The sequence below is a fragment of the Lonchura striata genome, chromosome 3 (assembly GCF_046129695.1).
Source record: "Lonchura striata isolate bLonStr1 chromosome 3, bLonStr1.mat, whole genome shotgun sequence".
NCBI classification, from domain to species: domain Eukaryota; kingdom Metazoa; phylum Chordata; class Aves; order Passeriformes; family Estrildidae; genus Lonchura; species Lonchura striata.
In genome coordinates this window covers 65169996-65196337 of record NC_134605.1, presented here as the reverse complement: position 1 = coordinate 65196337, position 26342 = coordinate 65169996, and the positions used below count along the sequence as shown (strand labels likewise).

The 26342-nt window shown below is 40.0% G+C and overlaps 2 protein-coding genes across 2 annotated transcripts in view; one reads left to right on the top strand and one right to left on the bottom strand.

The window, feature by feature from the left end:
* MCM9 (minichromosome maintenance 9 homologous recombination repair factor) overlaps nt 1-26342 on the bottom strand; it is a 48371-nt gene that overhangs the window by 16920 nt on the left and 5109 nt on the right. The window contains exons 4-7 of the mRNA XM_021540858.2: nt 24648-24729; nt 23510-23710; nt 21195-21320; nt 19838-19957 (exon numbers count right to left, since the gene is read on the bottom strand). Coding sequence (XP_021396533.2) covers nt 19838-19957; nt 21195-21320; nt 23510-23710; nt 24648-24729 — 529 coding nt within the window. The remainder of the gene's footprint in view (nt 1-19837; nt 19958-21194; nt 21321-23509; nt 23711-24647; nt 24730-26342) is intronic.
* ASF1A (anti-silencing function 1A histone chaperone) lies at nt 557-11336 on the top strand. Its single transcript, XM_021540857.3, has 4 exons — nt 557-983; nt 4222-4337; nt 8775-8951; nt 10843-11336. Exons 1-4 carry the CDS (start codon nt 875-877, stop codon nt 11053-11055), a joined length of 615 nt encoding a protein of 204 aa, XP_021396532.1. The 5' UTR covers nt 557-874; the 3' UTR covers nt 11056-11336.

Sequence of the window (26342 nt, the reverse complement as noted above, 5' to 3'; positions counted from 1 at the left end):
AAATATAATACACTTACACAAGATGCATTTTCTATAGATGAATCTAAACCTTATCAATTTTAATAAAAGTCATTGTGGTAGGCAGGGTAAACACAGTCCCTTGAGCTATATGCCAGCAATTGAAATGAAGTCGCATCTTAGGACTTAATTTTCTCTTTTAAATAAAATCATTACAAGGCAACAGCTTTTGAAATAAGGTAGAGTCCCTTTTGGTCGTGAGTGGAGATCTGACAAGTTGTGTGGTAAGATCGTTCCTCCTGATTTTCCCCTTGCCTGGATTTTAAAGCACACAGAAGAAAAGAGAAAAAAAAAAAAACAGAAAAAAAAAAAAAAAAAAGCAGAAGTAGAAGAAGAAAAGAGATAAGCTCAGTCCTTTTCCGGGAAACAGAGCAGCAGACGTTCCGCGCCTCCCTCAGCCGCACCCGGCTCATCTCCCGCCCCGCCCCGCCCCGCCCCGGCCCGTTGGCGGTTGCCGGCGGCCGTTGCCGGCGCGCGCCGGGCGGGGGCGCTGCGGCGGGGGCGGCGCGGGGCGGGCGCGCGCGGAGGCCGCTCTGGCCGGCGCTCGGTGCCCGCCGTGCCCGCGGAGGGAGGGCCCTCGCCCGGCGAGCGGCCAATCCGGGCGGGCGCTGGCGGCGAGCAGGAGCAGAATGGGCTGTAGTTGAGCGAAATAGGGAAAGCGGCGAACAGTGTGGAGCGTTCCCGGTGTAAATAAAAGGGGGAGGCGAAAAAAAAAAAAAAGTTTGTGGAAGTCGCCGCCCTGCAGCCTCGCTCGGGCAGCGGCGCGGGGGCTTGTGCGGTGCGGGAGCCCGGCACGGAGGACTTTAGTGCGCGGCGTTAAGACGCTCTGCCTATTGTTTGTGTTTTTTTCCAAAATATGGCAAAGGTTCAGGTGAACAATGTAGTGGTGTTGGATAATCCTTCTCCTTTCTACAATCCTTTCCAGTTCGAAATCACATTCGAGTGCATAGAGGACCTGTCTGAAGGTGAGTAGAATTTTTCTCCCCGATACGGATTTTGCAACCCCGGGCTCTGAGCTCGGGGCATTTAAGGCTTAAACTTTGCACAGGCCTGCGCCTACAATTTATCAGTCTCTCCAGCTCCGCCGCATCGCCGTGCCGAACCGGGGGGACGTGCCGGCCGGGCGAGGGGATGTGCCGCTCCCGCCGAGCCCGGCGCCGGGGAAAGTTGGCGGTGTCCGCCCGCCCTGGGCGCCGAGCCGGGCCCGCCGCCTCTCCCCGCCATCGGCGAGGCGGCGAGCTGCCTCAAGTTGCGAGGAACTTGTTAGAGTGGAGGTAGCCATGTTGCCAGCTTTGTGTGTGCGTGGGGGGAGCGAGCGGGAGACAGGAGGGTTGAACCGGGCTCGGCGGCCGCGCATCCCCGCGGGCACACGGGATGCTGCCTGTTTAGCCCCGGCGGTACTCGAAACGCGGAAAACGCTCCGGGGGATGCGTTTCGATGGCCTCGTGCTCCATTTTAATACCAAAAAAAAAAAAAAAAAAAAAAAAAAAAAAAAAAAAAAATTAAATCACGGTGGAAGGTAGGGGCGGGCTGACTGGCTGGCCCCGCATGCCAGCAGCAGGCAGCCGCGGACCGCGTAGGTGCGCGGGGTCGGGGGTACGGCTCGGAGGGGAGCGCTGGCTGCGGGAGCCCCCGCCGGGGAGGAGGGGGCCGCCCGCCTGCCACTATTTTTGGAAGTCACTCGAAAGTTGCCGGCAGCCGCCAGCGGGTGGGGGCCGGCCCCGACCTTGCAGCCTCACGGGGACCCCCGTCCGGAGCCGCGGCCGCCGTCGCGCTCCCGCCTTCCCCCGAGCCGGGCGGGCCGCGAGCCGCCCTCGCCCCGGCCGCGCTCCGCAGCGCCGCCCCCCGGGCGGCCGCGGGACGCGCCCGAGAGGCCGCGCGTCGCCCCGCGGGCGGGAGTTTCGAACGGCTCGGGGCGAGGGAGGCAATGCGGGGCGCCGCCGCCCCAGAGCAGGAGGAGGCCGCCCGGCCGGGCTGCCTGCGAGCCGGAGAGGACGCTGCCCGGCCGGCGCTCGGCGGAGCCCGGCGCCGCCTGCTCGCCGGAGAGCCCCGCGGGCGGAGGGGCGAGGGCACGGCTGAGGAGAGGGGAGTTGCTGTCCTGGCTAAGGTGCCCTGGCAGGCTCGCTGTCGCTGCGGTTTAACTCGCCTCTCCCCGCCTGCCTCTGCAGCAGCGCGTACTCGCGCGTGCCGGCGGGACGGTGACAGCGCGGGAAAGGAGGGACGCCGCCGTGGCGGGAACTTCGGAGGAAGTCTCGCCTGAGCCAGGGTTTCCTCCGGGCCTCCGCAGCCTGTCTCCTGCCTTCGTGCAACTCAGCTGTGCTCCGTGCCCCGCCACGTTGCTGCCTGGCTATCTCCGATCGGCCTGCCCCATCAGAGGTGCAGCATCGGAGCCCCTCCGTGGCAGCCGCAGTGGCAGTGCCCGTCACAGGGGCTCTGCAATATGTTAGGCTTTTCCTGTATGTGATGTGCTCCTCACACTCAGGATTAAGTTAATTTGGACAGTTGTGATAAGAAGAATTATAGGTGGTCCAATGCGAAATTCTCAGTTCTTTTCCCCCACCAACATGGAAGTTAGACACTAGGATAAATTAGGGATGAGCGCTGCTATCTTCCACATTTAAAAATAAGATTAAACACAGACATTGTTTACTTGCTGAAAAGTCATTGCCTTAACTTTCCTATGCTAATACGTCTGTTTACTCTGCTGTTTTCCTCTGCAACACTGATCCTAAAATTAAATCCATTAACTCCAGCCCTCTCTTTCTCAAAGTTGTTGTTCTGTGTCAACATACTTAAATAACATTTAAACTTTATTTTAAAAGGTCTAGTTTTAGTACTAAATACTATGAGTTGTTTAGAGGAAGTTTCACACTGTTCGAGAATAATGGCACAGGATTGTGGGCTAGTCTTAAGCAGTTTAGCCTAGAAGTCCTCACTTCTTCTAAGTAGTAATTTGTTGTCAGATGCAGAAAAGAAAGTTCCTTAATTATATTGGATGAGTACCCTGCAATACTAGCAACAGCTTCATGCTTAAAAGGTATATAAAACTGATAAAGTACCTGGGAAAATATGTTGTACAGAGGAGTAAAATCCCTTCCCAAGCTGCTCTGTTTATTATGATAGTTAAACCTGCACTAATAGTAAATAAGATAAGCAAGAAGAATTCACTAATGAGAAAAGAGAGTTGCGAACTTAAAGCAGGCAAATTCTGTTCCAAGTGCTAATTTTTTTTTTCTATGCTTAAATTCCATTCCTGCATCCAGAAACCATGAGGCAGACCTTTGGATTTTGCCGAGTGTGCTAATCGAATTAATGTAATAGCTCACAGGTTTGTGCTTTTGCAAAGGCAATCAAGGCATTGTTCACAAGGGGGAAAAAAAGAAAAACACCGTGTAAGTTTTTAAGATACAGTAATTAAGAAGTGTTACAGTTTTTTGTCATGGTGGTCATTTTTTTCCTCTTGTTTTAATAACCCCAAAATCTGTCTTCCAAGATTAGTTTTGTATGTGTGAAATAATAACTGGTTTTTGAATCAAAAAGGGAAGGTGAAAAGCTGACCCAGGAAGAGCCAATTTGGGCTAATTTGCAGTTTCAACTTTAAAACATCTGTGGGGAAGAGGCCGAGTTAGAAAAAATTAATGTCATGCTATCAAATTTTATGTAGTTCCCACGTAACACAAGTGACATATGAAGGATTGGGAGCATAGAGTTAGTGTGTCTGGAGCTTACCCAGTGGGTTTCTTACTCAATTAACTACTTTCCATTATCTATGTAATTTATTTAAGCTGTGAGGTGTGTGTGTGGAGGGTGGGAATTTTGGTTTTGGGAGTCAGTATTCAAGGATGTGATGATTTATAGGCATTATCCCTCTGCTGCTGCCATTCTGACAGACTTTGAGAAGATGCTCAACACAGCACCCAATCAGTAAAAAGGCCCTGTTCTCTGTATAAATTAGGAAAATTAACCTTAGTGTTAGAATAAAGGGATTCCTGTGATACAACTGACTAGAAAAAGTGGGATGATCTGGTTCATGAGGACAGGGTCATGCATCACTAAATTTTTCTGATGAAGACAGGTCCTTGTTATTTTAGGCTTGTTGCCAAAGAAGTAGTTCTAGCTATGCAAAGCTGTAGATGGGTGAGAGTGGAAGGCCCCCTAACTGTAATGATAAATAATGTTTGGTTTTTTTTCTTTTTTATGTAGATTTGGAATGGAAAATAATTTATGTGGGTTCAGCTGAAAGTGAAGAGTATGATCAGGTGTTAGACTCTGTTTTAGTTGGACCTGTTCCTGCAGGAAGACACATGTTTGTATTTCAGGTAAGTTTGATTTAGCTCTTTCTAAAAGTTGTGCTAATTTATTTAGGGATAACTGTATCAAACTAAGAGGCACTTGAAAAATATTGGTAAAAAAAATTGCAGTGAGCTCCTCAGTTGTGATATGCCTTCCTTTAAACTCTGTTCTTGAGCTTGTACTTCTTGCCCCTTATACTTCTTGGTTATATTTTTTATTTGTGGTATCAATAATAGCTGATAAAAGCACAGTTCCCATAGCTACTGATAATTTTAACCAGTCTGGTTCATAATCAGCAGTGCCAGTTGCCTGGTTTACACCAGCACTATAAGGCTCACCTCTTCTGCTGGAGGTGGCAGTTTCAGACAATCAGGAGCACTAGGTTAATGTAGACAATGCCTTCAGAGGATCAGAGCAACAAACTAATTGTAAAATTAGTTTGTCTCAGACAGAATAATCAAGAAGCTTGTTTCTGTTTGGCAGAACCATGGTCAACTGTGATGTTTGGCTAAGCATGCTAAATCATAACAAAGTACAGTGATTTCTAAAATAAAATAAAATAAAGATAGAAATTTGGTGGTAAATGGGAGGTATTTAGGACACTAGTGTGTAGATTAAGACTGTGCAAAAAAGTCTGGAACATGTGACAGTCCTGTAAAATACTGCTGTTAAAGCCAAAAGTTAATAAGGAATAACAAAGGAAAAGAAAATGGGGAAAGAGCAACACTAAGATGACTTACTGGCCTAGACTAGTTTCTGTTTAACTCAGTAAGAAGCAGGGGGGAAACCTGAAGTGGACTTGCCCGAATTCTAACAGAAGCTTTCTTGTTTGGGATAACTTCTTTTGTGGTGGTGGGGTGTTTTTGTTTGTTTGTTTGTTTTTTATTCAAAACTATAATTTTTATTTAAAACATTTTCTAGCATTTATTTTTGTAAACGGGCAGCAAAATCCATTGGATAAAAAAAATCAGATAGAAACTGAGTATGTTTTATTATATAAGAATTCTGCTATTTTCCCAAATGCTATAAATTCACTTAACTAATGACAAAGGCATGCTGAAGTAAGAGCATTAAAGAACCCCAAAGTTCTGATGAAGCTGATTCCCTTATTTGTCATGGTTACTGTAACTGGTTTGAAATAATATCAACATTTGTGAGGCAATCCTGTTTAATCCTATAAGTTCCAGAAAAGGTAGTTTATTTGGCATTTTGGGGGTGTTTGTTTATTTGGGCCTTTTTGTTTTGGTTTTTTCCTTAAAGAACAGGCTTAAGGAATAGGATTAGACTGGAGGTTGCTGCATTTATCAGTGTTGAAATGTTCTGTTTGGTTTTGGAGCCAGGCTTAATTTTTCTATGCTATGAATAAAGCAGATGTGTAACAAATGCATCATTTATTAACAGTTTTTCCATTATCAAGCCATTGTAGCTTATGGCATTAATTGGTCAGAAATAGGTGATTCTCTATTGCTCTCAGAGGGGTTACGTTGTGTTTGTATAGTGGAAAATTAGCTGGCATTTACATTCCTAATTTGAAGATGTACTGTTCTCAGTTAAAGGCCCAAAGATTCTTTATTGATGGTGATGGGAAGGAGCAAGAAGCAGGTGCCTTAAAAAAGGCATGTTTTTGCCGTATGATTAGACAGGTCTCTAAATTTACTGGTCTTGCAGGTTCTGTAGAATGGACTCAGAAATTGTATCTTGGTTATAAAGGACACTACAGCTAAATCAGGAAGTGATGTATAGAGATTTTGTTTAGATTGGAGTAGGTCCTGTAAGAGATCCCATCTGTTAAATATACTTTTTATTTCTTATGAAGTATGATTGGGTCTGAGTATACTACGCTCCAAAGGCTCTGGATTTCAGGTGAGGGTAGGATTTAGCAAATATGTACGTACACAGGAGACCACCAAAACGCAAAGTGCTGCAAGAAGCCTTTGCTGATGACTGAAGCAATTTTATTCACCAAGCTGAAGCAGCCTGGGATACAGAGAAAACAAGCAAGTGAAGGCAGGAATGGGGCAAAGCACAGAAATGCAGGAGGCATGTGACACAAAGAAAAGAGATTGTGTTCATGGGGAATAGCATAAGGAAAGGACCTTTGCAGAGGAGTATAAAATTTTCAGATAATCTGTTGTAGATTTTTCTAGATAGGAAAATGGCTGAAATAGCAACTAAAATGGAGTACCACACAGATTACCAAGGATTATAAAAATACCTTAGATAAAAAATAGATGTGAATCAGGTTGGAAATTCAGCCTTACAGAAAGATGGACAATTATTGTGCTTTTCAGACTTACAAAAGCAGCTCTTTGTTTTAAAACCCCAAAACATTACCTTTAAAAGGGTTTCAATAGTAAAGGCCCACAGTTTGGCCTGTTTGTTTCTAAATCCCAAGACATACGTAGTAAAACCTGATTTCTTCTTGATTCTCTTGGGAATTTGTAATAAAATCACAGAAACTTATTTTTGAGCATACAAGTGCATAAATAATTTACTATCCTTAAGTGCGCATATAACCTTTGCTACCTACTCTGCAGCAATAGCTATGAGAATAAATATCATGTGGAAAAGCAAGATAATTCAAGGCAACATAAGGACTGATTTAATAAAATTCTTAAGTAATTTTTAGCAGAAGAATGGCAGATTAAGACAGTGATTTTTATGCAAAAATTAATCTACTGCCTCTGCCCACCAAAATATCTCTTTGCATATAATCTGCTTATTTGTCATTTGGTCATACCAAGCTCTTATTTTTTTCTACCATCTGTGTATCATTATTGGTTCCCGAGTAATTAAGAGGTTGACAAAACCAAGAAGTTGAAAATTTGAGAAAACTGTTTTAAACAATCTTCAGTATCTTTTTCATGCAGCAAAACAATGTTTGAGAGATAAGTAGGATTAGAACAGAGTATTTCCTTGGGTTCAGAACTGTGTCATAGGATATCACAAGACAGAAAATGACAGTGGGAACCTGGAAGACCAAGATCCTGCATTAGAATGTGAATTGAGTTTAATGGGAAGTTAAATAGAATATGGTTCTTCTGTTGCCCATTATTGTGGAATTTAAAGTGATCAGGTAGTTCTGGCCACTGTTAGAACAAGAACTACTGAATTAATGATTTAATCTGTATTGGCAGTTCTTGTGATTTCCTTTAGCTTCTCCATTTTTTTGTTTCTTGGCCATCTTTTCCATTCCCCTGTGCTAGCTGTAAAGCTATTCAGTCTTATTTCCTTCAGGGCTGGAGGAAGATGAATTCTACCTGATTTCCTGGTTTCTTCTCCTCCCTTGGGTGTATTTCTACCTGAGAGGGCTGACTCATCTAATTCTTGTGTGAAGTGCCTACAATTTCTCACAAAAAGCTAGACTAGTTTTAAGGCTTAGAATTGAAGTGGCAAGGAGTAGATTCCAATGCTGCATGAGCAGCACCTCCCAAATTTCACCATGCTGAATCATATAAATACTACAGAAAAGTAGGAATGAGAGGACAACAGGAATTCATTCATCCTGTCTTTAGGTGAGGTTTGTTACACCCAAACCATCTGAACACACATTATTAATACGAGCTTGTTCTCACAACATGGGTGTTCACTGTTGACTTCAGATCTTCATATGGAATTGTAAATAGGAAGCTGTTTTAGTATGCCTGGATTGCTGTTATTTTAAATCCTGCAGCAGAATCAGGCATTGCATTTTATCAATAGATGTGGTAGTTAGGAGGCATTTTAAGGGACTGATGCGAGCCACATCTTATGAGGCAAATTTTATTGATAAGTAACTGCAGAGCCATGGTAAGTAAGGAATTGAGGAAGATTATATCAGTTGCATATTAATTAGGTTTGCATACTGGTAGAAAATGTCAGGTGTCTTGGAGAGATGATGCAGTTAACTGCATTCATTTTAATGAACCATAGGTATTAGGAATGAAGCCAGAGAAAGGACTTCATTCTTTCCCTAGGAATCTGTAGAACAGCTCAAGGCTTACCATAGCTCATCCCTTTTCTTGCTGAAATATAATTTGCAGTCTGTAGTTTTAAGGATGTAGTCTTGTTAAGAGCACACATACAGACCAATTCAACCTTGAGGGTGTATGAGAAAATAATCTTGCCCTGCTGAATTACCAAGATGGGCTGGAGAACTGTGGCACTGTAGAACTGGAATGATGTTGGTACCCGTGTCTGAACAATGGTTCAGCTGACCATATATTTAAAAGGAGTTTTGGATCAAACCTGGCCAGTTGCCCATGAGAAATGTCAGCAAACAATTTTACTGTATTCCAATTCTGTTGTTAGAGGATAGTGTTCTAAATCTAGGGTTGATGTTGTGAAAGCAGTATATTTTCTGGTTAACTTGGAACAATTTTAAATATAGTCATTACTTAGCTGCTGAAACACACTACTTGAGATTCCCCTGCTAGGTAGGCATGTGCTATCGATTTTAATTTATCTTTCCCTTTCATATTTAGGCTGATGCACCTAACCCAGGGCTTATTCCAGATGCAGATGCAGTAGGTGTAACAGTTGTGCTAATTACGTGCACTTACCGAGGTCAAGAATTTATTAGAGTCGGCTACTATGTAAACAATGAATATACTGAAACAGAACTGAGAGAGAATCCACCCGTAAAGCCAGATTTTTCTAAGGTAAGGCATGTTTTGTTTTAGTCGTGTATCAGAGGTGTGCTTATAGAAAGAGGTTTTTAAGAAACAAACCGAAACCCCAAGTGATTTGATAAAGTGCATGGAATAAGGCATCAAATAACAGAAAATACTTGGGGGGACAGACTATAAATGCCATGTACTCGTCATAAATTTAGGTAATACTGAGAAACCATCAAAAAATTTCCACTATCCTGAAGACTTGTCTGTACTTTCACACTGACTGTGAAGTAAACCATTGGATTTATTCTCACCTGCACCACTGTTTACAAAATGGCTGTGTTCTACAGAAAAACAGAATAATATTTTTTCTAGGCCCATCAACCTGGAACTAAATTGTAGATATTAATTTACTGCAGTTGTTACTCAGCTGCTCTAGTGTCAGACCTACAGTTTGTGCAAAACTTTAACAAACAGAGGAATAAATTAAGTGTAAAAGGAGAGAGCATGGGTAGCCTGGTTAGATGATTATCTGATAAATGTCTAATTTGGCAAAAGAAGTATACAGATAAAGTTATAAAAACACATATCCTTCATGGTAGTAATTAAACCAGGACTAGAATTAAAAGATGAAATAGTGTGTTTTTCTGTGCTTAACTTTATTTTCAGTGATCAGATACTAAAAAAAAAAAAAAAAACAAACTGTAAATGACAGTAAAGTTTGAGGATTCTTAAACTTTGGGTATGTTCCTTTCTTCTTTATTTCTTTCATTTAAAATATAACTTATTTGTTATGTTCGTTGTCAATGCCGAAATGGCAACTCCCATTAAGCACTTGAATTTAGAATGCCTTGAACTACTTATCTTCATTCTCTGTTTATATAAAAAGCTAGCTTTGCTGCTATGGAAGAGAACAGCAAAAGCAATCATAGGGTTGTATAGAGTTCTTTATGTGACTTGGGAACAAAATGAAAATGCACAAATAGAAGGTTATTAATGTGATTGATTAATTATTGGGTAATAAGCTGTACTAGGTTCTAATAAAGAAATGGTCTTTTTAGTTTGCATAAGGTGTCAGGAAATACTTAATGAGAATACACTTTCTTGGAAAATAAAATCAAACCTTTCATGTGATCAGTCTTAAATATTGTAGTGAGTGTCCACTGTCTCTAAGTTGCCATCCTCCAGGTAAGTAGATATATAAGCTTTTACCCCTTTTCAAAATGAGAAAAATCAGTTGTTGTTTTTTGTTTTGGGCGGGTTTTTTTTTTTTTTTTTTTCTGCATACATAAACAAATGCAACATGTTTTCAAAAGAAAATGAAGGCCAGCCATGAGAATAAGACAGATGACTAATAATATCCACTGCCACAGTGTTAGTAACTTCCAAATATAAATGTTTTTATTTTAAAACTACAGTTGATAAATGCTCTTAGTGCAAGCAGTCTAATGTTTGGTAGTTTAAGAATAAGGTTGTACTTTTAAATGAAGATGAGAAGTTGATGGAATTGATAGGTATTGCAAATACCATAAAGTTTATGCAAAATTTGATGAAGTACTGTGGTTTGCAAAATCCTTGTGGGATAGAAGTTACTTGCTTTACTAAAAGGTAGATAAAATAAACACTTGCACTTTACTTGTGGATCTCTTTCACAGCCTTGACCTTGCGGAACAGTTAAAATACTCTTGAGAAAGTGTATTTTGCTTGAGAGAGAGTATTTTGAGTGAGTAAAGGTTATTTTGCTGAGGAGAATTTTAGGGAAAATTAGTAAGTGGTGTACTGTAAGTGCATTTCTGATCCATAAGTAGCTATAGATGCACAGTGAATTCCCTTTTTAAATAAATTGTTTTATGCAAACAAGGCTATAGGGACTAAAAAGAAAAAAATATGTATATGGATGTACACATTACAATCCATGTATTTTCTTCTTTCCCAGCTTCAAAGGAATATTTTGGCATCTAATCCCAGAGTCACAAGATTCCACATTAATTGGGAGGACAACACTGAAAAACTGGAAGATGCAGAGAGCAGTAATCCAAATCTACAGTCCTTGCTTTCCACAGATGCATTACCTTCAGCATCAAAGGGGTGGTCAACATCAGAAAATTCACTAAATGTCATGTTAGAATCTCATATGGACTGCATGTGACTAACCACCGTCCTTTTGGTACTGTATATGTGTTAAACTGTAAAAACAACCAGAACTATTTCCCTCAAATTCCATAAGTACATAGTTGAAGCAATGTGAAGAACTTGTTTTAAAACATGCTGTAGAGAAAGTTTATAAAAAAAACCAAAAAAAACCCCAACAAACAGTATTTGAGCAGATTGTGAAATATAAATACAACTATTTTTAAGTAATTGCCTTTCTTTTCTAATGTGTTATTCTATGTGGTCTAAACCAAACCTGATTAAAGTATATGTATTCTCTCCCTTCCCCCTTTACTTTGTAAGCACTATTAAAAGCTAAAAAAAAGTTTAAAAGTTAAAACATTCAGGCAAAATGAAGGAATAATGACATGTCCTCATCTCTGTTATCCAGATTGCCAAATATAAAGTGCCCTTTAATAGCATCTTAAGAACAGAGCTATCATTAGATGAAGAGCAAAGAATGAAAATATCTCTTAATAACAAAGTCCAAAAATGTCCTTTTGCTCTGAAAGCAGACAGCACAGTATAATTTTAGGTGCAAGCTTCTTTTCCTTTCAAGGCACATACTTGTTACTTAAAGCTTGGCAATTTGAGATTTACCATCTGCTATCTTGGATTTTAGGATTTTTTTTTTTAATCTCTTGCTGCTGCTGTTTAGTCAAACTGTGGTTTTGTTCGGGATAGTGTTTGATGTAGATTGGGGTGGGTACCTCAGGACAGAACACTTTTTCAGCCACCCTAATAGCATACACAAGTGGTTGGAAGGATACAAGCAATTACTGGAAGTTTCTAAGCCTCAAAAGCAATAGTGTGAATATCCCATATATGCTCTTCTGCAAGATTATTATGGATCAATACTGGTTAGTATGTTTCTTTTCAGGCATGCTTTATTGTAGTCTTTTTCAGTAGTAATAAGGAGTTTGGGTGTTTTCTTTCATGTTTTTTAACACCTGGAATTTTAAACTTCTCTGTTTTCTCTCTGGCCTTTAAAGCAATCCTGTTTACTGGTATAAACCCTGTTGTGGCAGGCATGACACACTCAAGAATACATTACTTGCCCTGAAGCCCTTGCAGTGAGACATCCCTATTACCTGAGGCATCCTTGAAGATAAAAGGAACTAAGCAGTAACCTGTCAAGACTTAAGCCATTATGACACTTACGAATTTAGTTATTCCATCCAATCCTCATTAGCCTTATTTATATTTACTGTGCCTATATGTGCATTTAAATGCAATCTGTTTTGCCAGATTACAGGAATATACTTCTATTTACTAGTCACTGCCCAAATTATGAACCCTTGTGTGTTCTGGGCCCTTCAAAAAAAGGTAATTCATGATGATTGACGGTGTAGCTCTGAATAAATACAGAATGCTTTCTCTTCTCTTTCTGCATTCTCTAATGGGGATGAAGATGTCCCAGACAGTGCTTCTGTCTTTCCACATCATTAGTGAAATTGTCTTCATTTCATATGTGTGGTTTTGAAACTGGAAAGGAATGACCCAATCTGAATGTTTTTCTTGTATGGAAACTCAGCAGTACTCATCTAGGGTAAATGAATGAATTAATGAACTCCATTAATCTTTGGAGGCCAAGTTCTAAGATGTGCTCTTAACAGTCTCTCTCTAATTGTTAAAAGCGATAACCAGAAATCTAAAAATATTAACACTCATTGGTAGGACATAACACAAAGAACTGGTTCCCTGAACTAGCAGTTGCTTCACTTAAGGGTTGAAATTCTGTGAACCTTATCTTTAATTTTCAGTTATACTGCAACTTTTAAGTCTGCAGTGACATTCTGAGATTTTTCATGCACTTTATGTTCTATTTATAAGTCTGTTTAGGATCTCTCGTAAATGTAAGCATGTAAATAACTTAGTTATCTGCTGAAGGATTGACAGGCTTGTGAAGTCTCAAACTCTTGCCTTTTTTAAATATTCAAATGCAAACATGATCCAAGTACAAGCTGTAACCAGAATCCATCCCACTGGTAGTATGAAGGCTTTTTAGATGCATATGCCACAAAGTTGATGGAAGCAAACCATTATTGCTGCTACTGCAAAATCAACTACAAAATTTAGTCAGCAAGAGGATGTCACTCAGCAAACCAGTTAATTTAGAGGAATGAAAAGTGAAGCTCTGTTGTCAGTCTAAGAAGTCATCTGTGCATGAGAACTTGGGTGCAATAAACTTCAGGCTTGACTGTGGCAGGATGCTGCAATAGAGTCTGGCACCACCTTACCTGATAAACTCATCGCATGGATAGACGTGACCCACCACTAGCAGGAAAAATAATACTGTGCTTGGAGATAACTGATGACAAACAACCCTACCTCATGATCTTTGCAAGATAAATGTCATTTCTATGGTTTTTGAGAGGCTTTGTGTCTTTGCAACTTTGTCCAGATCTTAGCAGTCCATACACCCTGCCTTCTAAGTACTGCATTTCCTGACAAAATCACGTTCCAGAGATACAGAATTTGAGGAACTAACTTCCAGTCCCCCAGAGACTTCAGGCAATATCACAGCACAAACTTAGTGGTATTAAAAGATACAATGTATGTAAGGCATCTGTAAAGACCCTGATCTTTGAACGTTTTAGAACAGCAGGTCTGTGCACATGACACAGTCAACCAGTATCACAGCACTGCAATTTCAAGGTTGAAGATGTACTCACTTTGCCACAAACCGTTACTTGCTGAGGCCACCAAGATGCAAAGGAATGCTACAGATTCTGCTGACAGGACTGGTGATATATCTGTGTTTTCATCTCGGGCAGACCACTAGAAGACTGTCATTAATTATTTGTGTACAAAGAAGTAATCATATCAGACAAGGTAACATGGATAAAGAATGTGTGTGGTTTTCATGTCTAGCTTAAAAAAAAATCAGCTTTTAGTTACTGATTTATTCAGGCATTACCTCCAGTCTGAATTATTATGACACTTCAATTTGAAGGAGGCAAAATGGTTCCAGTTCCATCAAAATGGAGACTAGTGAAATTTAAACTTTGCAGTGGTTTTACACAAAGGTCCACTGAAAAAGCCAACCCTTACTACCAATTTTCAACAATGAAGCGACTCGGAACTTTACTACAATAACCACAGTAACACTGGTGATCTGACAGTCAGTTATTTTTTTGGAGTGCCTCAGCTGCTGGTTTTCTGGAAGTCAGCTCTGACTGAAAGGTAGCCACTTGTAGCTAGATTGATTGTCCACTGACATCTGAAAATGCTGATAGGAAGGAAAATGGGAAAAAACTCGAATGTGCTATGCACATATAGTCCTAGGAAATCCTCATTTACCAGAGACAGAAAAGGGCAAAGTTAACTAAATCTGGCTTCTGTCTAGACTGCTGCAGATCTGTCACATACCTAACTACCCTACTGCTTATCCATCTGCAAGAGTACAGATGATCTAATTTATTTTGAGAGAGACAGAAGTTCGGTCAGGAGATGATTGGTAAATTGTTGCTGTGGTTGCTGGCTGGGGGGCTCTGCTAAGTGCCAGCCAGGAAGATGTAGCAAAACTGACAATTATGTGTAAGGGCTGGCAGTGTGTGTGGAACTCTTCTTCCTAGGCGTTTCCATTTCTGTTTCCAGCTACAGTTCTGCTTCTTAACAGGTACTTGGGCTTGTAGTGTGTGATATGAGAGCAGTGCTGGAGAAGATGGATGGAAGGCTTTTTCCTTGATTTTTGGTTTAGGCAAAAATGATATAAGGAAGCACCACCTGGAGGCACTAGGAAACCTTTCTTAAAGGCAAACCCAAGGCTTCTACATGGAATTTAGGGGGTCATTTCAGGAGGAGATGGAGGGAGAATACATTTAAACATTTCCAGCTTTAGGTAATGCAGTTTTGGAAGCGTGGCTGGATACCCACTGTCTACGGCCTGAGGGGTATGACAGCAGACAAGAGAAGGTCAGAGGAAAGAGATGTTTGTGCTACACCAGATGCAAGAGACCACAGCAACATGTTTCTCAGCAGCGTTAAGAATTGGCTGAACTGAACTGGCAGAAACTTCCACGGAGTTCTTTGGTCTCCCTGCAAAACTCCCTCTGCCCCATGAGATAAGGAGGCCAACCTTTCAAAATAAAGGTGTCCTCCAGTTTGTCCTTTCTCACTAGGAGGGTGGGGCAGACCTACACTTACACAAGTTGGAAAGAAGGACAGGCTTCACAGTATGGTAAAGGAAATGCTGAAGATATCTGTTATTCACCCAAAAATCAACTTCTTGAAATGCCTGCCATTTCAACAGCAGGATGAAAAAGTCTGATCAAGGCTGGCCTGGAGGTGTTAGAAGTATGTAAGACCTGAAACCTTCAACCAACATGACAAGATACTGTTCCTGCAGTATTTCCCATCCAAACTAACTACGAGCCATCATATATGAAGACGTTTTTTCAAAAATTTTGAAGACGGGTATCTCTTGGGCTAAATAATCTCTATCATGCAGGTAGTCAAGTTAAACTCTCTCAGGACAAAATAATTTTGGAACAGCATTACTGAGAAGAAATTAAGGGAACTAAAGAAGAGATGGGACATTGTTACAGAAGGGATGTGTATGACAATATTTGATCACAGCTTCAAATTTCATTCTTCAACAAGTTTAGTAGACTTCCTATAGAGCTAAGGCCTTTCCAACTTGAGACCCAGATGTTGAAGGAGCAGCCATTGAAGCCATGCTCACAAAAATATTTTCAGGTTACATACTGATAGAAAATACTTCAAGTTCATGTACAATTGTAAGTTCATGTACAATTCAGGAAAACAATCCCATGGTAGAAGTGATGATCCGAGAACAGAGACGACCTAAAGGCTGCATCTGTATTAATAATTTTATCAGGGACAGGATATGAATCCATGGTGGAAAATGGTTTCCTGGCACTACTTTGGCTTATGTCAACTAGGAAAGGCACAGGGACAGTTCAGAGATCTACACAGAGGGAAATATATCTCCAGTTTCAGAGTCTTGCATACCTCAGGATACCGACACCATGTACTCTATTTATAACCACAACTGGATGGCTCATGTCAGTGGCTTTGGATTGGTTTCTAATGGATCAGAAGAGAGACAGCTGTTAGCACCTGAAGCCTGCCTAGCAGAGGAAAGCTTACCATGAATAAAGAAAAGGGGTGGTTCCCCTTGAGTCAGTTGCCTTCTATGAAAAGAAAGGAAATCAGTAGCAAACTGATATGGACAGTGTTAGACATGGCAAAATACCAGCAAAAACGAAGTACTTGCAAGGCTCTGCAGAGGCTCTAGAGGAGAGGCCATAAGGGTGCATGTCACACAGCTCAGAAAGGCATATTATACAGAACTGGAGAGCTGGAGAAACAGCTGATAGTCTCCTAGATTTTTAGCCAAGCTGTTCTAAATACAGTTCACAGAATTCTTTAAGCAATCAATCTGTGCAGGGATGCAACACCAAACAAAATTTTCAAAAATGTGAACAGTCAAATATGCACTAGCAAGCAGCAGAATGACTCTGGCCTGGATGTCCACGAGCTCCATACCTGCCAGCAGCTGGCACGCGTTGGTTCCTGTTGCACACCATTCCATCACTGCAAATCTCAAGCTCCAGAGGTAAATGAAATATTTTTCTTACTAGTGATTATCTTATCCAAATATACATAAGCAGCGCTGTGCCTCTGGGGACTGCAAAACAGTTTATTTAACTCAGTAGTAAGGTGAGAACTCCCAGAGAGATCTTGTTAAGCCTCCCTAAGTCTATCTATAAGGAAAACTGTGTATCAATTTCTAAAAATAAAAGGTAGCTGAATGACTCCCTGTGACTCTCAGATGAGAGACAAGTCAGGGAGAATGAACTGGGCCTGTAAAAAAAACCTGTGTAAACAGAACGAAACAGTGGGACAGACAGTTCCCCCATCTTTCATTTACAGATTACAAAGTCCTACAGTGGTCAAATAAATTTTTGCCATGGAGTTATTGTGTGGGGGCTGATCTGCCTGCCAACTGTCTTTAAAGAGATGTGGGAGGAACAAACACTGGTTCCTCATGTAAATCCTAAACTTGTAGAGATTTGCAGTAAAAAATTTCTGCTAAGTGTTTGCAAGAAGGGCAACTTAATTAAAAAAGTAAACTCAGAAACATATTCACTGAGTGGAGATAAAGTTCTGTTTTTTTCAAAACAGAGAATAAATTATCTGTCACTTCTAAGGACTGTTTGCATCAAGCAGGCAACTTGAGGCTCTGGGTGAGATAGAAAGATGAAGGTCTTCCAAACCTTCAGCAAGAAAGCAGGGTTTTCTCCTGAATCAGGTAAAACAGCACAGACATTGTTTAGAAAGTGCAGGGCAAGGCAGGAGCCTGATTGAAAAAGCAGAGGCCCAACAGCAAATTAAGGTGCAGGAGTTAGGTTGCTGTTTTCTGAAATTCTGCATGCCAATTCCAGTCACGTCTGTATGGGTTAATGGATTGCAGCAGGCACATGATACTGCAGGGGCACAGAGTACCACAGTGGATCTCAGAGCATGTGATACCTAAGGTATACCAGGAAAGAAAGAGAATTTTGGTACAAGGAAAATGTTAATGACCTAATACGCTGTCCCAGTACAAATAAATACTTGTACAGAAAACCAAGTAAAACTGGTATGACACAGTTTGGGATACAGGATTCTAATTCAGTGCTTGTTAAATAGCTTGTGCCCTAAAACAGTACCAGATGGGTAAAGGGCACAAGTTGCCAGTGTACACAGAATCTTACTAAAGGCTGGTTAGATACTGGTGGTTTTCTCTAAAAGAGGGACCCAGCTTTTAGGAGTTATTCAGGGTTTACCCAATCTCAGGTGTGTCTTTTGGCCTATGTGGACTGTAATCCCAGAGTCAGCAATTAAATGCAATTCAGACTGCTTTTTATAAGTACTTTTTTTATAAGTGCTTTTTATACAGTAAGGAACTAGCTGAAAGTGAAACGTAGAGATTTAATATTCGTACACTGGAGGGAAGAATGCGCATTAGGGCTGTCCTCTCATGGGAAAGCAGAAACTGGTAATTCAAAGTGTTCAATTATGACAAGGAAAGAAAAGCAGTTTAATAGGTCTCCAAACTAATTTGAAGCTTCTGTACAGAGATCAAGTTGACAAAAGTCAATGGTAGGTACAGCTAGCTACAAGCAGATTCATAAGACACTCCTTGCACGGGAAAGGCAAAGAAAATAGTAATTCGAACAACAACCAAACTCCTCCTCTAGAAATTAATACCTTGGTCCAGCAGTTCTAGCCATGGAAAGGTTTCCTGAAATTAAACTAGGTTAATAAGATTCCTTGCTAGGCACTCAAGTTTCACTTGTGGTAACGGTCCTGAAGAATTCTAAAGTAGAAATTTGGTGCTGCTGTCAGATTTTGGAAAAAGGGATTGAGAGAGAAGATTTTTAAAAATAAGGAATACCTAAGAGAAATATGGATAATCTAAAGGCCCAAGACAATCCTTTAATGAGATGAAACTTTACCTCCACACATCATTAGTGCACATATACCACAGTAAGCATAGAAACTGCAATTTTTTTTTCAGGGAAATGTCTTTGAGCCTAGCCATCATGGCTGAGCTGGAAATCTGATCATATGGAAGGTGAAGCATGGGAGGGAGATGTGGTGAAGAAGTCAACAACAATATCAGACTGAGAGCAATGGACACAGGAAATCACTAATTAATAAAAATGGGCAAAACCTGACTAAAATACATGGCAAAATTTCAATCCAGGTCGCAACAAGTCCTCTAGCAAATCTGAAATTATCCAGACTGTTCTCAATTCTTAACATAGAACAAAAAGTGGAGAAAAGATTATGCTAAGCAAAAATTTTCTCTCTGGCTTCTCTCCAGACCTATTTGTTAACAGTTTAAATGGAAAGTCAGAGGCACATGTGTTTCATAACAAGTTCCCTACACACAGGAGTGTACATGTTCAACATCACGTTCCACCTCCATGGCTACAGAAGACTCAGTATATACATAACTGTGGAAGATTTATCCCCTGGTTCTCCCATGTACAAATAATGCTGTTTCCCAGACATACAGTGATAAGCAGCACTCTCTTGAGAAATATTCAAGCTACACATGCTAGCTGAGACACTGGAATTTGACCCTAATTATTTTGTGATTTTGAACATACAAGTAGTATATTCATTTGTTCAAATAAAGTCATTGGCAGAGGTAATCTGACCCTGTACATTGTCCCAGAAGAGTTTGCAAAGATGCCTGGCATTGAGAGCCAGCTGGGACATACCTAAATTTTACAAAAGGAAGAAAGACGAAAAAAAGAAAAAAGAAGAAAAGAACTAACTTGCACTCTGAAACCATTCTAAAACCATCTTCATGATTAAGAAATAATTCCTCAACACAGGAGTAAATTTTCAGAAAGCAAACAGAAATCAAACTGGCACCCAGACAGAACACATAAAAGAACAAAAAAGAGGAGATTATCTGTTCAGAAGAAACCAAATGATGCTAGCTCATTACACAGCGTCAGCTCTGGAAAGATGTCATATTTGTCATAGCTGGGAAATGCTAAAAATACAGGTCCAGTTCACTCTCTGCTAGCAAAGCACTGAGAGGTGTCTCTGGATGAGACTAGAAGCTCATCACAGTCTTTCATGGATCTAGACAAAGGGGCAGGACTGCAGAGAGTCAGATCCAGCCTCACATGCTTCTGCTTCAACTGTGCTCATAACAACCTGAGCACATATGTTCACATATGTAGAAGGCTTCTATACAAACATACTTGAGTGAAGAGATAACCTGTTACAGCTGAAGAAGCACATACCTGCACTTGTAGATCCAATTCCTGCTGTAAGCACAGAGCGTGGCATAATCTTTACTGCATACTTGAGGAACTGAGATTTCCCTGTACCTGGGTCTCCAACCAACAGAAGATGTGATTCACCTTGGGGGAAAACAGTAGTGTAGGAGTAGATAGTTCATATACAAACAAACATTGACACAAAATGCTCAGATTAAATAATATGTGTCATATTCACCTAAAATTTAGCACTATATATACATTAAAACATGCAATTCTGCAGAATTTATTTGGTGTGATAAATACATTGTTTAAAGTCATCTAGACACAAATATTTAAAATTAAGTATTTGTGAAGTGTTAGCAGGTATTTGACACACTTCCTGTAATATAAGTTCTTATATTTTAGAATGCTCATTTCTCAGACTCAGCTCAGTCTTGAATATGAAACAGGATACCAGGTTTTAGTTACCATTCCATTATTCAGTTATTTAAATTATTGCAAAATGGACTAATAAAATCAGCAGGCTGTTTTGCTTAATTAAGTCTTTGCCAACAGTTACACAACTTTGTATTTTCATAACAATTAAATTACAGAAGTAAATAATTCAGCTGCTACAATCTCGGAAAAGTGCTCTAAAATTTTTTCACTGTTTTCTACAAAATCCAACTTCAATTCACATATAAAGTCTATGATTTTATTTAGCTGTTGGAGCATTAAGAAAATCCTGTTATTTGTATACAGAGACATACTTTTATTTAAAATTATTACGACCGACACAAATTATGACCTGTGTACCACCTGACACATGGCATATTTGCCATCTAATAACAACAGAAGGCAAATCAGCAGGCGGGTAACTTGGAGTTTCAAGACTAAGTGAGATGTGGTGACAATCACAGATGGAAAAATCTGGCATTAAGAAGTAAAATTAATCCTTCAATTTTTCCTTTTAATGTACTATAGCGATCCATGTTAAGGAAACATTAAGATTTCATCCTTTGATGCCAAATACTTCTGGGAATATTCTACTAGAAATAAATTCAAAATGTCACTTATACAATAAAAAGTGAGATGTTTCAGATAAAACAGTTGCCTTTAATATTCTACCTAATGGAAACCTGAAAGTCTGCTTCTATTGGGTTTTATTTGGGAAAAATTAAAATAAAAAGAGGAAGTCTAGACACCCACTTTTACTTGTCTGAGATTTTGGAAGAATAGTCAAAATCGATTAAAACTTGTTCTCACTCAAGAAAATGGGATGATTATGTTTCCAAGCTCTTACTGGTTTGATTTTGAAAGGGTCGGAGGGAGATGTGGTGAGGTCAGGGATGGGAGTGACTGTTACAGAGGATGTGATACTTTTAGAAGCAATACAAACCTCTGGTTCGAGTTCCAGCAGCATCAGTCCGCTGCACACCACCAGCAAGCACCATGGCTACAGCCAGCTTCACCAGGTACAATCCAAAAACTTGAGGGCATAAGCTAGCCAAAATTTCATTCCTCCCTAAAACAGGAGCAAAAATGGCATTCAGCAGAGTTAAAACTTGGTTTCCCATGGACTCCCCATGTACACTGACAAATAATTTGGGGAAGAAGGGTAGAGTAGGCAGATGATACTAATTTTTTTTTTCTTTAAATGGGACCTAGAGCAGTTGCTTGATCCAAACTTCCTTCACAATACAGAAGTTAAGTACGTCACAATCATAAGCAGCAAAGCCAATCCTACTGCAATTTAAGGAATGAAATGCCATAATGCAAATTATTTTATTCCACATTTAGAAGTGTAGAAGCTATGAAACCTAGAAATTTACAGATTTCAAAATATCCACTTGAAAAATGGTGTTGTACATTTAAGGAAACTTCTAACACTTATTTTGCCTTAAACCTGTGCACACATAGTGTGCTCATTTTCTCACTGTTACCTTCCTTCTCCTTTGATCCTTCAGTGTCACTCTCCTCCTCCCTACTATAGTCTCTTTCCAGCAGCAGAATATTTCAATTTGCTCTGAAAATGCTGATGGTGTGGAAGATATGTAACAGGATTAATTCTGTCCTTTGAGATTCTGACACTACGAGCACATAAGGGGGGGGTCTCAAGTTATATGCCATGTGTTACTTCCATTGCTAGGGAATAAAAAGAGAGTGACCCATTTTGAGAGCTTAACTTCATGTTTTAAATTTAGTTGCAAGTACATGGTATTGGCAAAAGATAGGGACCTAATGGATGACTCAAGGTGTAGGTGATTCATTTGGAGGTCTTCTAAAGGAATTAACACATCTTTGTCCATCCAAAAGTGGAATTTTAAGAATGTTGTTCAGCCATGCACAGCTCAAGATTTAACTCCACAGTTAGGAGTTAGCATCATTAAGTGACTGACATAAAATGCAGTAGTAGCTATCATTATCTCTTGAAAAACAGTACAGGTACATATACATTCTGTGGCCTCAGACTCCTTAGTCAGATTTGATCTCTGCCCTCAATTTCAACTCAAATTCAAACAAACTGAAACAGATACCTTGGGAAGTCAACGTCCTTCTAATTTCCACCTCAATTTTCTCATAGCCACTTTAAATTTATTTATTCAGAATGGGTAATATTAGATAAAATCACATTACTCCCTGCAGGCTTCCAAAATTTGTCCTGAGAATGAAAGATTAAAAGGGACCTTCAAAGAAGATCCCGAGTAACTTTCTGAACAGTTCCAATGAGTGATAAGAAATATTCTTGTTCCAAATAGCAGAAGGAATAAATGTTATCGTTCCAAACAGCAGGAAGCTAGCAATTAAATTGCTTTCCAGGAAATGCAGTTCTGAAGAATCTCTAACACTGACATGATCTACACTTTATTATTGTGGGCAGGCTCATTTGAGGGAGGTTCCCACCTGCTTTTCCTCCTGTTTGTCTTTAAAGAAGAAAGACTAAGTCTTTTACAGGGTTTTACAAAACAGACTGTCAGCCTAATAAAGTTCAGTGATGGAGACCCTAAAGAGTCCATTGAGCTTCTGCAGAGTTGAGGAGAAGGCACTCAGATCATGGAAAGGGACAGAGTTCCAAACAGAACTACTGGTAATTCCAAGTTAGCTGACTGTGGACTATGGTAAGTTTAGGACCCACCATACTAAACACTGAATGTTCTGGAAGCCATCATGAATTGGAAGGCTCCCCTGCATCTAACTCAAGAACTAGGCATCCAAGAGTTATGTTAAAGATGGGATGTGCTAATCCCTATGGTAAAAATTCAGAGCTTAATTCAGAGCTTAAGATGCAGAGAAAGTGTGTCAGCTCTCTTCTCATCCCAGAGGCAACAGCTGTGCTGACTAAAGGCAGATTTAGTCCACACTATTTCTTCTGAGAAGTATGTTTCTTCTTTCTTGATTACAAAACAGATTTCTTTTTTTCCCTCCTATACTTACATCTCCCTTTACATTTCTTGTTAATAAATGTTCCAAAAATGATGTGACCTGAAAGCTCAGAGGATGAAGATCAATGCAGTAAGTTTGGTACTTCCGCCCCCACCCCAGTAATATTAAAGTAAGAATTTTGTATTCCTGTAGTGAAAAAAATATATTCTTGATGAATGGGTAGTGAGATAGGATAATGGAGGGGAAATGTGTTCAGTCACTGTATTTTCACTCCTGGTTTCATCTCTATCCAATATAAAGTGCCCTACTTAAAACCTTTCAACTACTAACCTGCTAAGGGATCATTCTTATGCCTTTTCCAGAAGTCTTCAAATTCTTTGCGAACTTCTTCATCAATTACAACTCCTGCTAGCTGCTCATTGTTCACTTTTACATAGTTGGCTTTTAAAACAAGCTCCAAGTCACAGCGTGCACCCTCATGGAAAGGTTTCCACCTCTGCATTACCACTCCATACACTGTGATGTCATCTCCTAGAGGTAACAACAAAAATTAGTAAAATAACATCTGATTTGAGACATGCAGACACTTCAGCTAGCTGTAATGCACAATTAACGTGATCTAGATCCTGTGTTATAGTTAACAAGGTTAAAAAAAAATCTAACAACAAAAAGCAAAACCTCCTGCAGTTACTACTCTAAGTCTAAAACAAAGATAAGGTAGACTGCTAAAGACTGTGGTAAGAAGTTATGTCTTTCCACATCTGTTTAAGGGAAGTGAATTCTTAAAGATATACCTCTACTTGTTTCCTCTTTTAGAAGAGAGGAATTCCTGGTAAACTGTAGCTCTTTGAATTACATTGATTATACAAAAAAAATTAGTCAAGACTTATTTGGTTTCTGGTAACTTTTGTGATGAACTGCAGAATCACTTGTTAACATTCTGAGTAGAGCTTCCTCTGAGAAAGTACAACCACAAGTTAATTTCTTGTGGAAATGTGCCTATCTGAGAATTTTCAGTCCACTCAACATTCATCTTCCTGCCAATGTGCTTCTTTTTTGAACACCAAGTAGCTTTTTCTACCTGCAGTACTCTTCAGATAGGAAGTCAGTTTTCCTGATTCTCCAAACCTATGGAGGGGCACCTCACACTGTGTGACCCAAGCTCCGGGGGAGGTTTGGTGTTCTACCTAACAAGGTTTAGTGTACTTTCTCTACGTCACAACATAATATTTATTGAAACTGATCTGTCAAACAGTTGAGATGTAACCCAACATGGGGTGCATGACATTTTCTAGAGTGGTCATCAGCTGCCATGCTAACGTTCAGCCTGAAACAGCAATGTGACAAATTAACACACCTCATTCGAGGAGCCCCCAGCACTGACAGCCACCTGACAGAGATTCATCTCCAATGGAAAACTAAAAACGCTTCTGGGTACAAACACAGGTAATTTATGCTGTATCCTCACCAGACTTGCAACTGTCCACCAAGTCATCTTCCAGAACAACTACCATGCAACGAGGGATGCTTCCAACAGACAGCCTCTGAACCTAGGGGATGGGAAAGAAAAGCACTTATTAAGAACTGCACCTTTCAAAAGCCTTTAATTTACAGCTGCTCTGGCCTACAGTCCTTTCCTGGAACTGAGGCCAGTTCTTGCTTTTTATCACAAAACTTACAGTAAGGATACCAGTGCTGCCCTGATCTTAACAATGAAAGTTTAATGCTGATAGTAATGGAAATGGGATTGAGGATTAAATTAGCAGAAGGTGCTCAGTGCTGGGAGATCTTGTGTGATTTCAATATCTTGCTGAAGAAAGCTGACTAAAAGAGGTCATTTGAAAGACCTGATCTTTTTTTTATTATTATTATAATTTGAGGTATTACTAGATACTTCTTAGATATGTAATGTTGACTTTGGGTACTGAAGCACGTGCATGGGTTAGATAACCCTTCACTGAAGTAGATACAGAGTGAATAGTCTCTGTATTTTTCAGGTATTTAACCATGACTTGACAGTTTGAGATTAAGTTTACACCTAAGTGTCAAGGATTAAATAAAAAGAGGAAACCCCAAATATATATTGACAAATGTGCCAGTAACTCCTGTAATTCTTTTTCTTTTCTCCAGGGCAAAGTCTGTGCAATCTTGTCACAGTCCATTTCCAACCAGCAATCTTTCCATTTACACTTAAGAGCTTGCAATAGTTTTGAGTATCCACTGCACAAGAACAACAACTTTTCATTCTGCAGCCCAGGTCATACATGCTAGATTTCTAAATGTATTCACTCTCTGGTGCCTAGGAAGGTTAATTCACCCTTGTGTATTATTTAAATGGCCACAGGCAGTTCACATCACTGTCGGTACCGACGGCACATGCACAGAGATATTTGCAGAGCTCAGTAGGAAACACAAGGGAAATTCACTCCTAGTTTAACTTTACTGTTTTTAACAAGCCCGTGTTGCTGAAAATCCTCCCTCCAGTGACACCTTTATGTCACACAGTATAACAAAATCTAAGTTATTGAGATTTTCCATATGTCAGAAGCAATCATTACATATTAATGCAATATAGAACTTATTTCCCAGAAAGTTTATTCCCTTGTTTTGGTATTCTGAAATTTTAAGACCTTAATTTCTAACGTTACACATTTCTCCTCTACCTTGTCTGTACGTCCACCCAGGGATAGCATTAGAAAACAAATGAAAATTCTGTATGCAGGTTCTGTAAGGATCACATACACAATAATTGTTGAGTTCAATATTGGCTGAAGGGAAGAACATTTGGAGACACCACATATTGACCACACTGCACAGCTACAGCTGGCCCTGGCCAACACTGGGCTAGCTTTACTCCTCAGAACCAGTGTTGAACATCAGCATCATGCACAGAAAGTGCCTAGAGAAAAAATGCACACTTGGTGTTACAGAGATTCAATGTGGAATGGAATTTAATCTATGGAAATTTCACCTATTCACTAACTGCTGGTGTTTTGTACAATATTGAATGGGATTACCCAGTAACAGAAGTATGGTCTACATGTTGGCTTTAATTTTTAACTCTGACAGGAAATCTCTGACCAATGGGTTACCTGGCTTCTTTCAGTTGTCTCAGGCATTTGTTTTAAACAGTAGACATCTATACTTTAATACCTTCCCCTTT

Excerpts from the sequence above, each read along its gene's own strand:
- ASF1A (XM_021540857.3), top strand. The coding sequence starts at position 875 with ATGGCAAAGGTTCAGGTGAACAATGTAGTGGTGTTGGATAATCCTTCT. Across the intron at positions 4,338-8,774 it reads GACACATGTTTGTATTTCAG|GCTGATGCACCTAACCCAGG; the intron begins GTAAGTTTGATT and ends TTTCATATTTAG. Across the intron at positions 8,952-10,842 it reads TAAAGCCAGATTTTTCTAAG|CTTCAAAGGAATATTTTGGC; the intron begins GTAAGGCATGTT and ends CTTCTTTCCCAG.